This window comes from Haliaeetus leucocephalus, unplaced genomic scaffold, assembly GCF_000737465.1.
Source record: "Haliaeetus leucocephalus isolate CR32 unplaced genomic scaffold, Haliaeetus_leucocephalus-4.0 Scaffold92, whole genome shotgun sequence".
NCBI lineage: Eukaryota > Metazoa > Chordata > Aves > Accipitriformes > Accipitridae > Haliaeetus > Haliaeetus leucocephalus.
The window spans coordinates 934,321-948,898 of NW_010972528.1; the positions used below are offsets into that span (position 1 = coordinate 934,321).

Genomic DNA, 14,578 nt, shown 5'->3' on the forward strand with positions numbered 1-14,578 from the left:
AGTGATCAGTATTACTTGGGGAAAAACAAACCCAAGATGATGCTATTCACTGAAGTACTCTATACTGCCCATTTTGGGCAGTGGCTTACCTGTCTTGCATGAATGTCTGTTGGGAGATTGTTCTTGGTTAGTGCCTGAAGCATAGCTGAGTTGCTTCTCCCTTCTTAAGGCTCCCAGAAAAACGCATAGAGAATTTTGAGTGTTTAGTGCCTCTAAACAACACCTGCCACTTTCTGGATCTGTGCAGATAGGTGTGGGGTTTTTGTTTGTTTTAGACGTTCTATCAGGATCTCTCATGAGAAGTAGAGTGAACAAATATCCAAGCTGAAACAGACTTCCATAATGGTATTTTCTTTCTTTTCCTCCCCCAGCCCAAGGGATGAGGTTGAAGAAAAGCACAAGAGCTCTTCCTATCATCGACACAGTTACCATCTGCTGCAGCATGACAGCCAGGATGCTAGTGCAGAACAAAGGTACCAGAGTGCTCAGCCCCCTCTCTCGCCCCGCATGGACTCAGTTCAGGCTGCATTCGTGCTTCTGTCCCCAGCAAGCCTTCACGTGTGGGGTGAATGTCTTTGCTTTGTCTCCTGACTTAATGTGCATATGCAGTCCAGCTTCCACAATGTTCTGATGACTTCAGCTGATCACGAGATGAGCCTCTGGGCATTGTCCAATTTATTCTCTGTAGGGAAAGGTTTGACTGGACTGCTCCTAAGAGCATGGTCCAAGCTTGGTTTAATTACCAGTGAAAACCTATTAAGGGATCAGTTTCCAGATACTGTGCCTTAGATAAGGTAGCAAGGGTATCTCAGGAGTTAGTTTCTTGCTTTTGACCTATTTGCTCCGTCAGGAGCCACCCTAAAGCTCTGTGGGCACATTCTGTGCACCTGGCAAGCTCAGCCCTGTTTGACAGCTGAAGGTTCATTCATAATCCACACTTAAATTCAGACTGAAACGTGCAGCCTGTATTGTGTGGCTGGTCAGTAACAGAAACACTCCAAAGTACTGAGGATCACATACTTCCTAAGCTGATTCTCCTCTGTTCCCGCAATACTTGCTGCGTTAAGTGTTTTCTGTCTGTAAAGCTGTTAAGGACATGCTGTGCTTGGGTTCCCTGCTGGGTCAGTGTCACATCTGAGGGCTTATATGCTAGTGTGTATATGCAGCAAGAACAGGCATCATTCTGCCACACTGCCTGAACCACAGTTGTCCCTAATGCAGAGACCCTTCAAGTCTTGTTATGCAGCGCTCGAGCTCAACCTGAGCATACCTGGATCAAAATGGAGCAGCATGTGCTGAGCTCTGTAGAGGTGTCTCTGTTAAAGATCAACGTGGCAGGTGTCCCTAGCTGCACGACTCTGGCCATGTGTGGATGAAGAGCAGAGTGTGAATCCCCTCCCCTTAGTGAAGGCTAATGCTGTCCAGTATTGCAAGTGATGTCCTCTCCCCTGCTGTTCCTTCATAGTGACCATGATGATGAAGTTGCAAGCTTGGCTTCTACATCAGGTGGATTTGGTGCCAAAGCATCTACGCAGAGGCTGCCTGTGAAGGACTGGAAAGCCAAGGCATCCCCCCGGGCTTCCCCAAAGCTAAAGCGGAAGGGCAAGAAAGATGACGGGTATGCTGGGCTTGCCAGAATACAGGTGGCTGTGGGACCAGCTGTGCCGGGCCACAGTCTGGTATAGCCATTCACAGTGAGACTAGGGTCTGAGGCTGGGCAGTGGCCAAGTGCTCCCAGCCCTCACCCTGTTTTGCAAATGGCAGTAACCCCGCAGAAAGTGTTGCTGGTTACTCAGGCACTGACTGCCACTCAGGGGTGTGGGAGTAGGTTCTGCACTACCTTTCCAGCTGGGACTCAAAATCCAGAATATAGCCTGGGCTTCAGAAGAACGTGTGGGAGGTAAATTGCACATTGTGGGGGGACACTGGATCCATTTCCTGGTTTCAGTGAAGGCTTCATTGGAACTGTGACACTGTGAGTGTAGCTTAATGTGGCCTCCACTTCTGGTTGGCTTTTGAATGCTTGCACAGTGCCCTTGTTCAACAATATCTTTCATTTGTTACCTGCTTGCTGCTTTTGTGTGTTTCTAAACGTGCCCGTATGAATGTCTTGTAAGTGAAAATTGATGACTGGAAAGGTCTGCCCATGGCAAATTAGATCAGCCTATCTGCATTAACGTGAGGAGAGCAGCACAGCTTCTGCATGGGGCTCTCTCCTTTTCTTGTGTTCCCATAGCTCTGTGATTTGGATCTCTGGCTGTGCAGATTACAACAAAGATGAGCTATGGCATTAAGTTTCTGGCTGTGGTCCTGTACTGTGACACCCAGAAGCTTTTAGCCTCAGAAATGCCTTTCATTTTTCCTGCCTTAGTCCTTTTAAAGTTGCTGAATGGATGCTGTCTGGGAATAACAAATGCTTTCTTTCCTTCTGGTAGTGTTTGAATATTCATAGATTTGTGACTTTGATGGAGACATGCAATATTAGTGCATCAGTTTGGTGTTATTTTCTATTCTGCTGTATGTGCTGGAGTGCATCACTAGTTTCTTCACCTTGAGAGCTGGAATCGTTCCAGATGATTTGAAGCTCATTAATTCTATATTTAACAAATGGCTACTTGGTTTTTCTTTGTAAAATATCAGGAGACCTTCAAAAGCTGTTTGGCAAAGCCTTCCCTGACTTTGAATTTGGACAAAACTGAACAATCAGTGTGCGTTGTTCTTTGTAACAGTCCTCATTAAGACTTGGTTCAAATTTCCTCCCTGCAAAGGGATCAGTCTGTAAGGAACTTCAGGGCCTGTGGATGGTGCAAATGATGGAGTCAGTGCTGTAAGGACTGGGATTTCATCACCTTCCCATTGCTCTTTGTGTTATACTAGGCAAAACGGAAGTATGAGCTGGAGTGTAAAATCTAAAGCAACTGTAAAATGTGTCATCTGTTTTGGCAGAAGGCTTGGATAATAAGAGTAGTTAATGGACATAATTGGATTACTACTCTTTCTCTTTTCATTTCCAGGGATGTGAACCAGTCGCCAAGATCGTCTAATAACCAGGTGAGTCAGAGTTGCTCTGTAGTCCATCCCAAGGGCATGATGCTTCAGCTCTATTTACTGTCTTACTAAAGACCTGAGAGAAGGTTCATCCCAGTTCCTTGAAGTACTGTAGGCCCCTGCTGTGCCCAAGCAGGCTGAGATGGGGCTGCGCTTGGACTTGGCATTGAGCTGTTCTCTGACTTGCACAGAGAGAAGGAGCTACTCCAAACTGATGGCTTCCTTCTCACCTTTGCATATCAATGTGTATTTCTGTGTTCTCACAAACTCTATATCATCTAAGATGCTACCACTCATTTCCTCCCCTGCTGAGCCAACTCACATGCATGAGCAGCAGGATAAGCTGTTCCCAGCAAAGAGTCACAGTGGGACTGGCCTGTTGGAATTTCTTATCCCTGTTGATAGTACCTTCATATCTGGCAGAAAATGCTCTCAGCTGAGTTGTGTACACTTTTTAAACTGCCCATAATCTGTATTCCTCCTTTAGATATTTTGAGCAGGTCAAGAGATAATGAACTATAGATGTATATTTCTCCAGTTGTTCAGTTATTCGTAAGTAAGTGAAAGAGCTGAAAAAGTGCTCTGGGAACCTCCTTCTTACTCTACTGATTGCACAGCTCTTTTCATAAGCGTTTGAGGTCATTATTTACATTCAGAGGTGTAAACACTCTGAGTAACTGGCCAAAAGTGAATAGGATCTGTTTTCTTCTGTTTTCTTTTAGATGCCAGAGCTTTGAAGAGAGTCTTGAATCTAAACACTTGAGGATATTCTAAGCAACCATTTATGAATTCCATGTGGGAACTTCATATACTTTTATCAGTTTATTTCTTGGGACAAAAGTCTTAGAAATAGGCATTGAGCTGGCCCTGTTTTTCTGCTTTGCATGTTATGCTTCAGTCCTAGGCACAGGTGTTGATGTAATACCTAATAGCAAGCTTGACTGACCTCTGATCCTGTTAGAAATGAATGTTTGTCCTCTCCACGCATAGGTGACACCAGAGTTCCAGGATGAGCTGATGTGCATATTGAGGAGCCAACAGCGGGAGCTCTCTGAGCTGCGTCAGAACCAGATGGAGCTGCTACAGAGACTCACGGATCACCTTGATGCCATTCAGAGTTCCCTTATGGGTCACATGGAGAGGGTGATTGACTCCCAGCAGGAGCAGGAGCGTATCCTTGTTTGCAAATGCTGTGTGGCAGTTAAGGAGGGGAAGGTTGCAAGGCAGACTAGAGACATGAGGAAAGCTAAGAAAGTTCAAGGATCTTGGTAGTGTGGGCTGTAGGTGCAGTAGAATTGCCTGGCTGCAGTATAACTAGTTCAGTTCCTCTCAGTCCCTTTCTAAGGGCAAGAAACTCAGAAATAGGATGGAGAAGAACTGATACTTTCTCTGTGCCACTGAATCTTCTAGTTACCCATTAAGACCATAAGTGCTGCAATGCTGGAGTAGACTAGAGGTGCACCTAATGCATTATCCTACGTCAGGCAGTGGCCAGTTGCACAGGAGTAATTATAGGATGATCCTTTCCTCCTTAAGGCAAGTCAGTACTTGCACCAGAAATCATATCTGACTGCCATACTGCATAGCTGAATATAGAATTATCTTGTCTCTACCCATATATACATCTGGTGGTCCACAGGTCCCTTATGCGTTGTCTGAAAAGTACTTTCCTGTGGTATTTTCAGACTTGGTATCCAATTATTTTTATTGTAGTGTGAGTAGTCAGTTCCTGCACATCTTTTGCTGCACTGAATTTGGTCATGTTCCCCAAACTGAGCAGCTCTAGCCTGGTTTCATGTCTGAAACCACTCTTAACTTCTATGATATGACAAGGATTTCTGTTTTCTCTATTAATTAGTCTTGGATTTTCCTTTTTGACCATCAGACTGATATTTTCAAAGATAATTCAGATAACTTTCTACTGAAGTTCACAGTCTAGAGCTATACTGCAATATTAGAATATTTTTTACCTATCTGCATAACTTCATATCTGCACTGAATTTTGTCAGCAGCTGAATTGTCCTTTCACTGTTTGTTTTGTTGGGTGTTTTTTGTTTGTTTCTGGTTTTGTTTTTTAAGATGCACATGCATCTCAGTGTGTTGGTTTCTTCAGAGAACTTGGTTGCTTCATGAGGTATGACTAGCTTTTATTAAGCCTGGGTTTGCTCCCATGCACTGTATCACTTATGTCCACCAATTCCATCCTGTAGAAACTACCAATCTGCTTTTTATGGATATTGGGCTTCTTAGTTTCTGTAGTGGTTTTGGCTGGGATGGAGTTAATTTTCTTCATAGCAGCTGGTATGGTGGTATGTTTTGGATTTGTGACCAAAACAATGTTGATAACACACTGATGTTTTTGCTACTGCTAAACCCTGTCAAGGCTGCCTCTTGTTTCTCATACTGCTCCACCAGTGAGCAGGCTGGGGGTGGACAAGAAGTAGGGAGGGGACACAGCTGGGACAGCTGACCCCAGCTGACCAAAGGGATGTCCCATACCGTATGACGTTGTGCTCAGAGGAAAAGCTGGGGGAAAGGAGGAGGAAGAGGGGACATTCAGAATGATGGCGTTCATCTTCCCAAGTCCTTGTTACACGTGACGGAGCCCCGCTTTCCTGAGGATTGCTGAACACCTGCCTGCCAATGGGAAGCAGTAAATTAATTCCTTGTTTTGCTTGGCTCGCATGTGCAGCTTTTGCATTACCTGTCAAACTGTCTTTATCTCAACCTGTGAGCTTTCTCACTTCTACCTTTCCTGTTTTCTCCCCCATCCTGATGCAGAGTGAGTGAGCAGCTGTGTGGGGCTGAGCTGCCTACAGGGGCAGCCAAGTTAACCCACAATACATAGGGAGTGCTGGTGTTGAGCTTCTTTTAGCTGTTTGGCTTTTCTTCCACACCTTCCAGAGCTCTTCTCTCACGCTGATCCTTTGTTTAAGAGCACCCTGTTGTTTACAGGAGCACATCAGCCATGTTATTAGACCCCTCTTTCACCAGAGCTGCAGATTTGCTCTCACTGAGTCTCTGAAAGCAAGGGTAGTACCCATCTTTGTGGACAGAAGTGTTGAGGGTAATGAGGAAATCTGTTGTTCATGCTCCTTAACATGCATTCTCATCAGAGAGAAGACTAGACCGAGCGCTGACGGAAGGACAGCAGCGCAATGGGCAGCTCCAGGAGCATCTGACTCAGCAGCTCTCTCAGTCCCTTTCTACTGCTGTGTGTAACCGTCTGGAGAGGACCATTCGTGAGGAGATGAAGAAGACCGTACCCCAGTGTGAGTGTTGCTGCCTAGGTTTTGAAGGTGGATCCCTGCAGTTAGCCCCATAGGGATTGAAAGCATGCTGCGTAAAAGTGCTGGCACTATATGAAGTAGGAGTTAAGTTATGTGAAGACTAGTCATTGCACTTTAAACTGGTGCAGGCCCCACTGTAATCTGAGAAGAGGAGTTGTGGTTTGGAAGGAGTATGAGGCTCCCAGAGGGGATGCCTTTCCAGAGAGCATGGTCAGACCTTCCATTATAATCCATAAAGTTTCTGGAGTCTGTTTGGTGGAGGAAGGCAAAAGAGGCTAGTGAGTTTGGAAATGCTGAGACTTGACTAGAGGAAGCTTAAACTTGTCTTTGCCCTTCCTTGATGCACTTATGCCATCCATGTAAGGAAATGTTCAAAGAAACGCTGGCGGGAAACCCTTCTGCAGCCATTAGTGTCCACTACTCTGCTTGAAGCAGGGCTACACACTATTCTAGATCTGCTGTGACTTTGTCGGGGGAAGTCTTGAAAACCTTCAAGGCTGGAGATTCAACAGCCTCTCTGGTGACTTCCAGAGCTGTGCCACCTTCCTAGCAAAAAGTTTCTCCTAATGTCCAACCCCATCATTGCTAGGGCTTGTTATCATTGCCCCTCACTGTGTCGTATCCAAGAAGAGTTTGACTCCGTTTTCTTTTTCGAGTTTTGAAGTGTGACTCTAGGCTTAAAGCTGCAACTTTGACGTGTTTGTGTTATGCCTAGGCGTTTCCAAGAGCATGGACCCTATCACTGGCCAGCTAAGTAACACTGTTGCCACCAAGCTCACTGCTGTTGAGGGGACATTGAAAGAGAGTATTACCAAGCTAGTGAAATCAAAGGTAAGGAAAACCAGACTGTAGCTTCTTTTGGGGACATTGAGTTGTCACCTGCCTGGGTAGTGACTCCTCATACCTCTTCCCCTCACCTATATCTCCAGGTAAGGTCAGTTTAGCTGCCAGTGGTCAAAGCTCTTTCCTGGTCTCATCCAGAGAGTGAGCTGCTTGTGTACTCCCCTGCCCACTTTGCCTCATTAGCCCTTTCTTTCATTTACCAAGTTGTTCATTTTCTATTAAAGCAGAGAATTCTCACTACAGCGGTGCTTTTAGGCCCATCTCAATCAGCCAAGTGGTGAAAGCCAGTCAAAACTGGCTCTTCTGCTCTCTGCTCTGTTCTTCATTTCTACATTATTTAGGGAGTAGAAGCTTGCTACTTAGCTTGGCAGGGAGTGGTAGATTGTGGGAGGGAAGCAGGGGAAGGAGAAAGGAGCCATGCCTGACTGTGCCACCTTCCCTTGCTCTACAGCTGCACTACAGGGAAATCGTGATGTTCTTGGGCAGCCCCTCAGCAAGTGGATGCTTTGCCTGCTGTAGTCATGGTGCAGCCTGGTCAGTGGAAAGAGCTGAGGGAATACACGCTTCTGACACTGGGCTGTCCTTATCTCGTGTGGGTGTGTTGCAGGGACCTACAGGGTTTGTTCATGTCTTTGTTCTGCAGCAGGCTGTTTTTAATTTTCTGGAATCTCTTCCGTGTGTGCTTGTAAGAACCTTACAGATACCATCGTGAGGGCAACGGCCGATACCTTGCAGGGGCCAATCCAGTCAGCTTACAGGGAAGCATTTCAGAGCGTTGTGTTGCCAGCCTTCGAGAAAAGCTGCCAGTCCATGTTCCAGCAAATCAATGACACCTTCAAGCAGGGCACACAGGAATGTGAGTAGGTTTTCTTCTCTTGAGTTTTCTCTGCATAGCTTATTTGCGTTAGTGTCTGACAACAAGTTGGCCTTATGTCTTTGCCTTTCAGAGTGTCACTAGTAACTGTTTAACCTCTTAGCCCATCTGCGTGCTCCACTTCACACTTGGGAAATGGAAAGAGAAGTGAGGAGGGTTTTGTGGGTGGTGCTATAAGAAGAGAGATTCACCTCTGGTCTTTGTAGCCCATGCAGCAAAACACTTGGCCTCATTCTGTGAATCTGTGACTTCATCTATTGAGTACTAAAGCCCAGCTGCAGGATTACCCTATCCTGACATCAGGAAGATGACGGATGGAGAGGGTAGCAGGTCTGCAGCTAGGTCCTCATCTCAGAGGTGTAATAGATTGGGGAAGATTTAGAGAAGGGTATGGGGATGATCAGTGGCTGAACAGAGTGTAGGCATGGTCAGGCTGGAAAAAATAAAAGTATGCCCTTAAGTAAGGAAAATTGTACACTGACGCACTGGAGATCTTTCCTGTTTGCAGGCTTGGGATCCAGTTCCTTGGCCTTCTGGGAGGCCAGGCAGCTATTATGCTGTAGAGCTGGTTCCTGAGGGGGCCTGAAGTTGGCTAGTGCTAGCACAGCAACTTCTGTTGTCCACAGATCTGCAGAGTGTCTCCAGCTACTGTTTATTCTGCACCCATCCTCTTCCTCACAAGTCTCCCACAAGTACATAGAGCTTACATTCTTCTCCCTTTTGATCAGACCAGTTCATAAAATATTTTAAAATACAGCTTTTTGATCTCTGCAGATGTGATTTTTTTTTTTTTTGTCAGAAATGTTCCTCCTCTTTCTTCATTGGCATTGAACTCTGCCACTAATGCAGATCACAACTCATGCTCTGTATGAAGCAAAATACCCTCACTCCCACCTTCAGCTTTCCCTGAACAAACAGTGCCTGTAAAGGTCTGTTGCAAGAGAACTCATGGCTTTGTTGCTGTATCATGTAATCCTGCATGGTGGGGAGGCTGGAAGCAGGGTTTCTAGGTTAGTGTAATGCAGCCCCAAACAAGGCTTGTGCATTCTCCCCTCTCTCCTGTGCTCGTGCACTCACTCAGTAATTGTTTCTGCTGGGGAATGTGTAGAGTCTGGCAGCTGGATTTCTGCCCTGACTATCACCACAGGTACCGATGGCACAAACATTCTTCCTCTCTGCTTGTTGCAGATATCCAGCAGCTTGAGACTCACCTGAAGAACAAGAAGGTACGAGAACAGGAGGCCCGGGACCCGCTGCTGAATCAGCTTCGACAGCTCATCAGCACCTTCCAGAGCACCACCGAGCAGCTGGCTTCCACTGTCGCAGCCAGCGTCCATGCTGAGGTGCAGCATCAGCTGCATATTATTGTGGGCAAGTAAGTTGGCAGCTGGGCTTGTGGAGAGAGATGTCAGTGAGAGGTACACATGTGTGTAACAAAAACCTCTCCCTGCTAGCTGTGGAACAAGCCATTTGCTACTGTAGGACTGCTGGTTGGCTCTGTGCACAGTATGACAAAGCATGTGGGCTGTTGTAACTGTTGCCCTGTAGGGCACAAAACAAAGACCACAGGTTTCTAACGACTAACTGTATCACTGCTGCATCTGGGAGCCCAGGGCCTGCTTTTCACAGGGTCCCATGTGCATGGTGGAGGACAGGAGGACCTAAGGCAGCCCAAAAGTACACTCAATTCTGACTAGCCTTCCTGTTCTGAAATGTTCTTCTGGTCTTTTGAAGGATTTTCATCTTAACTCTGTGTCCTCAGGCATACCAACAGTTTCTGCATGCTACTCTGTCCTCCCAGCTGCCCTGCAGCAATTTGTGCTTGGCCATCCTAGTTGCAATATGTGATCCTGGTGGTGCCTTTAGCACATTCATGCCTTGAAGCTGGTGGCGGGTTGCCAGGCATTAAGACTGGCCAGTGGTCACCTGCAGGGCAGAATGCCCCTGTCTATTTTAAGCAACTAGAACATATGTCAGAGCGCATTCGGGTCTTTGCAGACCAGACTTGTCAGGAAGGCTACCAGACTAAATTCTGATTTTGTTACATGGGCTGTCCTTGCTCCCAGGGAAGTCCTGCTATTCTACCTGTGGTAGAGCAGGTTTGATGCTTGAGGGGAGAATCCACCCCTTGGGGGTAAAGCGGAGCCTGTGCTGTGAACTGGTCTTCTGTGGACAAGTCCCAGGCTCAGTGAAGGTGTGTTCCCATTCTAAAGGTGACATCTGCAGGCTGGGAAACTGCATCTAACAGATCGGATGTAGAAAGCTGGGCCCATTTGGGGATGAACCTACAGCTTAGCAGCCTTGCTTGTAAGCCAGAGACATTAAAGATTTAAAACGCTATATAATGAGAGACTTAGTTCCCTGAAACATCACTTTGCCGCACAGAATCCCAGCATCTTCTCCATGCACCCTGGGACATTGTGTTGTTGACCACAGAGCTACCTTGCGCAGCATGTTTCCGATGTCTGTGCCTCAGAGCAATTTGTATTAACCCTTTGGGAGTCATGCTACAATAAGCAAGCAAGGCTCTGCTTGCTCTCTAGCACAAGCTTTATGCAATGGAGTCCCTCAGCTCTTCATTTTCAGAGATGCCTGTTTGTTTTTTGTTTTGGGGCTTTTTTTTTAGCATGCAGGAGTCTATTTTGGCCCAGGTGCAGAGAGTCATTAAAGGCGAAGTGAGCCTGGCTATGAAGGAGCAGCAAGCAGCTGTCACCTCGAGTATTGTCCAGGCAATGCGCTCGGCGGCTGGGACTCCAATCCCCTCTGCTCACTTGGATTTCCAGTCTCAGCAAACTCACATCCTTCAGCTACTCCAGCAGGGACACCTCAACCAAGCTTTCCAGCAGGTACCTAGGCTTCCTGGCAGTGGGCATTGCTGCTTGTTGGGGGATGCAGTGGGGGGAAAAAGGGCTCCCTGAGGTCAGGACATAATCCCACAACAACTTATACAGGAGTTGACTGAAAAGACCTGTGGCAGCAGACTGCTTGAGGGGTGCAGTTGTGCTCTCAAGCAGGTTTGGCCAGAGCAGTGCAAGTTCCATGGTTTGATGGCAGTTAAGTTCCTTCTTCCGTGCCCATGCCCTGTCAGGACAGTGTCAGCGCTCCAGTAAGCCACAGTGTTTTGCCATCAGCAGTGGCACGTGGTGCACCCCTGAAGAGCAACAGCTTCATAAGCCTCTCCAGGCAGATCTACCAGGTGGGGCCTGACCTTGCCTTTGCCTTTGTATATGTAGGCAGATCTGTTTGAGCTGCTGCAGGCTAACTGCTCTGGGAATAATAGCAATGCCGTGCTGATGGGCTGGCAGGGGATGCAAACATGGTCCTGCTCCATGCTGCTAACTGTAACTTGCTCCCCTCTGTCCGGTTGTGGTCTGTTTTGCTTGGAACAGACACGGATGTCGTCTGAGTACAGACCGAAAGCCTGAACGTGGTCCTGCTTACATGTACAGCAGGGTTTGCAGAGAATTCCACTCTCAGAGGAGGCTGGCAAGCCATTGAGCTGCTCCAAGGCAGAGGGCTGCCTTGTGCTCTGTCCTGTGTCCCTCACCTGCCTGTTGTTTCCTCTGGATTTCTAGCTGTGTCTTCTTTGCAGGCTCTTACAGCAGCTGATCTCAACCTGGTTCTCTATGTCTGTGAGACTGTGGATACTCAGCAAGTATTTGGACAGCATCCGTGCCCGCTGTCCCAGCCAGTGCTGCTCTCTCTCATTCAGCAGCTCTCCTCGGATTTGGGTACTCGTACAGAACTGAAGCTGAAGTGAGTAAGATCAGAGCACCAGATCTGAACCTATGCAGACCTGTTTCTGGCTCTGGCTTTAAATTCACTGCCTGGAAGGTGGTGCTTTGACAAAGGTTGGAGCCTCTGTAGCCTGTTCCTGGGATGTGAACAGCTGGTAGTAACTTGGAAAAAGATGTAGGCATTGCCGTGGAAAGCTTTGCTGCCCAGAGGTAGTAGCAGGAGGGATACCAAGCTGTAGGTGCTGTTACCTCCTGGATTGTAGTCTGTAAATATTTGCTGTCTGTGCAGTGATCTCCTTTAACCAAGGAACAATTCCCCTGTGGAGGGAAAAGGAGGGATAGTTCTATGTTTCCTGGATAGCTCAATATCCAGAGCAGCTTTGCTCTGTCCTCAATTCTTAACCCATTGCTGGACTTTCTGTTGGCAGTTTCTCATCGTGACTGCCAGACAGGTTCAGTGGGAGGTGGCAGCAGGAGCTACTGGAAGTAATGTCTGTTAGATGTTCTAAGCAAAGCTCATGTGACAAAATAGTGACTGTGCTGATACTTGCCATGAACATTTTGAGTGAGTCAAAACCCTGTTACCTGCCCTAAAAAACTAACCCGATAAGGTACCTGCAGGTTTTGGCCATGGCTTGTATGGAAAATGGCTTAAATGGAGTTTTTAACTCAAGTTAACAATAGGGATAAAGCAAGCTAGGAAAACTGAAAAAGAGCTTAAAGTTACAGATGAGCTGGTAATCAGAGTTAAAGTTGCTGCTGTTAAGTTCAGGCTAGTCTGTTAAAACCTTTTCCAGTGACCACATTGCCTTACTCTCAGGCTGTGGTTTGAAAGTTTATGGCTCATCTGAATTTCAGAATGGCTTGTTGGTAAAATTCTTGCTCTTGCCCCAACCCTTCCTGGACAGACATATTGAAAGAAGACCTTAAATATATCCCTACATGAAATCAGCCTCACTGCTGAGGATTTTTACTGTCTAGTAAGTGACTAATTCTGCTTATGCTAAAAAGGCATCAAAGAAAATATCTACAGAGCTGTGACCAAGCATGGCCTGTGGCCAAGTGCCACCTGCAGCACTGCAGGGAGTTCTAGCTTGCTGTTGTGCCTGCTTTGGTTCAGGCAGCCAGGTTGTGTTGCACATACTGCACACTGGAAGCTGTAGGCTGCCCTTACATGTTGAAGAAGGGATAGGTGGACTCTGCTGTGAGTCAGTAACATTTATGTTCTGACGGCTGAACATACCGCACTGAGTTTGGGTGGGTGGGGGGGAGCAGCATTGCTCATCTTCAGTGCTAAAATGAACTGAATCAGATTGGAATCGGATGTTGAGTTTGGTTCTAACTCTGGTCTATCCCCTTCAGTTACTTGGAGGAAGCGGTGATGCACCTGGACCACAGTGACCCCATCACCCGAGACCACATGGGGTCAGTCATGAATCAGGTGCGGCAGAAGCTCTTCCAGTTCCTCCAGGTGGAACCCCACAACACGCTGAGCAAGCCTGCTCGTCGCCTCATGATCATGCTCCAGGGCCTGGTCACCCCTGGCATGACCTAGGAGGACCTGGCTACCTTGTGGGCTGCTCCATGGAAGCCCACCCAGCAGATCCAGTAGTTACTAACCACGTATGGCTTGTGTTAAGAGCTCTTGCCAGGAAATCTATCAACATGTGTGTGATGTCTCTAAGGCAAATGCCTTCTATGTATAGTCCCAAATAGTCACTGAACGCTCACTTGGCTTATTTTTCCTAAATAGGAATTTTTCCTAGCCTCTTTTTGAGAGAGTTAAGTCTCTTCACCTGCCCATCCGTCCCTGAGGCCTGGCTGGCAGACCAAGTTGCATTCAGCAGAAGCCAGTGGATTTCTTACCCCTTTAGTTTGGAGTCTGCTGCCATGAGCAGAGAAGGGAGGTTTGTGCTGAGCCCCAAGCAAGGGGGTTGCAGGGCACATGTGCTCCTTGTTGACCAGAAACTAGTACTGGTATCTTAGTCAAGGACTCAAACTCCTCCCTGCTGGGGTGAGTAGCTGGGAGGATATCTGCTGAGCAGGAAGGGGGGTTTATTTAACTCCAGATGCCCACTGCCCCTGTAGTGGGGTGCCCAGCCCATCCTAGGTGGTGCAGGCAGATTTGGGCAGGGGGACTGTGCGTGCATGCCTCTGGAGTGACCTGAGGAGGTGCTCTGGGTCGGGATGGTCAGGCAGCGGCAAGCTGCGTGAGCCCTTGGGGGCCATCACTTCTGTTGTGTATCAGAGCATGTTCATGGTTCAGACATTAGTTTTCATTTTACACCAGGGTTTTTCTTTTTATCTAAATTTTGAATTTTTTTTTGAAATAACATTAAGAACAATTCAATAAACAACTTTTTGAGAAAAAACGAAAGTGGGGACCTGCTTCTCTTATGCTGTGGAGGAAAGGCTGCGTGGCCTTTGGAACCAGTCCTGAGCCATGTAAAATGATCTCCAGGTGGGAGCCCAGGTGAGGGGCTGGGATCCCCTTTCTTTTCCCAGGTCTCCCCTCCAGCCTCTGCTTGAGTTTTCCCGGGCAAGTCCAGCTGGTGCCATCTGTCTTTCCTTCCCGGGAGAGAGCCGGGAGGTTGTGTTATGGCCGGTGGTGCTCAGCTGGCCGCGGGAAGGAGACGCTAATTCCCCTTTTCACAGCAAAACCGTCTCCTGCTCCTCTTCCCTCCCGGGATTACATTCTCTGGGCTCCAGCTCCGGGGCGCTCCTCCGCTCATCTGCGGGGGCCGGCGGGGAGGGCTCAGCCCGGGGCCGGGCGAGGAGGAGCGGGG

At 47.6% G+C, this 14,578-nt stretch overlaps 1 protein-coding gene across 7 annotated transcripts in view; it reads left to right on the plus strand.

The window, feature by feature from the left end:
* EDC4 (enhancer of mRNA decapping 4) overlaps positions 1–14,102 on the plus strand; it is a 37,292-nt gene extending 23,190 nt beyond the window's left edge. For 4 of the 7 annotated variants that reach the window (XM_010583529.1, XM_010583536.1, XM_010583544.1 and 1 more), the window contains 11 exons: positions 372–473; positions 1,466–1,618; positions 3,015–3,051; positions 4,039–4,219; positions 6,165–6,320; positions 7,054–7,169; positions 7,872–8,037; positions 9,244–9,430; positions 10,682–10,901; positions 11,648–11,811; positions 13,155–14,102. In XM_010583529.1, coding sequence (XP_010581831.1) covers positions 372–473; positions 1,466–1,618; positions 3,015–3,051; positions 4,039–4,219; positions 6,165–6,320; positions 7,054–7,169; positions 7,872–8,037; positions 9,244–9,430; positions 10,682–10,901; positions 11,648–11,811; positions 13,155–13,347 — 1,675 coding nt within the window. In that variant the 3' untranslated portion in view covers positions 13,348–14,102. Of the gene's footprint in view, positions 1–371; positions 474–1,465; positions 1,619–3,014; positions 3,052–4,038; positions 4,220–6,164; positions 6,321–7,053; positions 7,170–7,824; positions 8,038–9,243; positions 9,431–10,681; positions 10,902–11,647; positions 11,812–13,154 lie in introns of those variants that run through there. The other 3 variants (XM_010583552.1, XM_010583561.1, XM_010583576.1) reach the window with 2 other exon arrangements.
* The last annotated feature ends 476 nt before the right edge of the window (positions 14,103–14,578 follow it).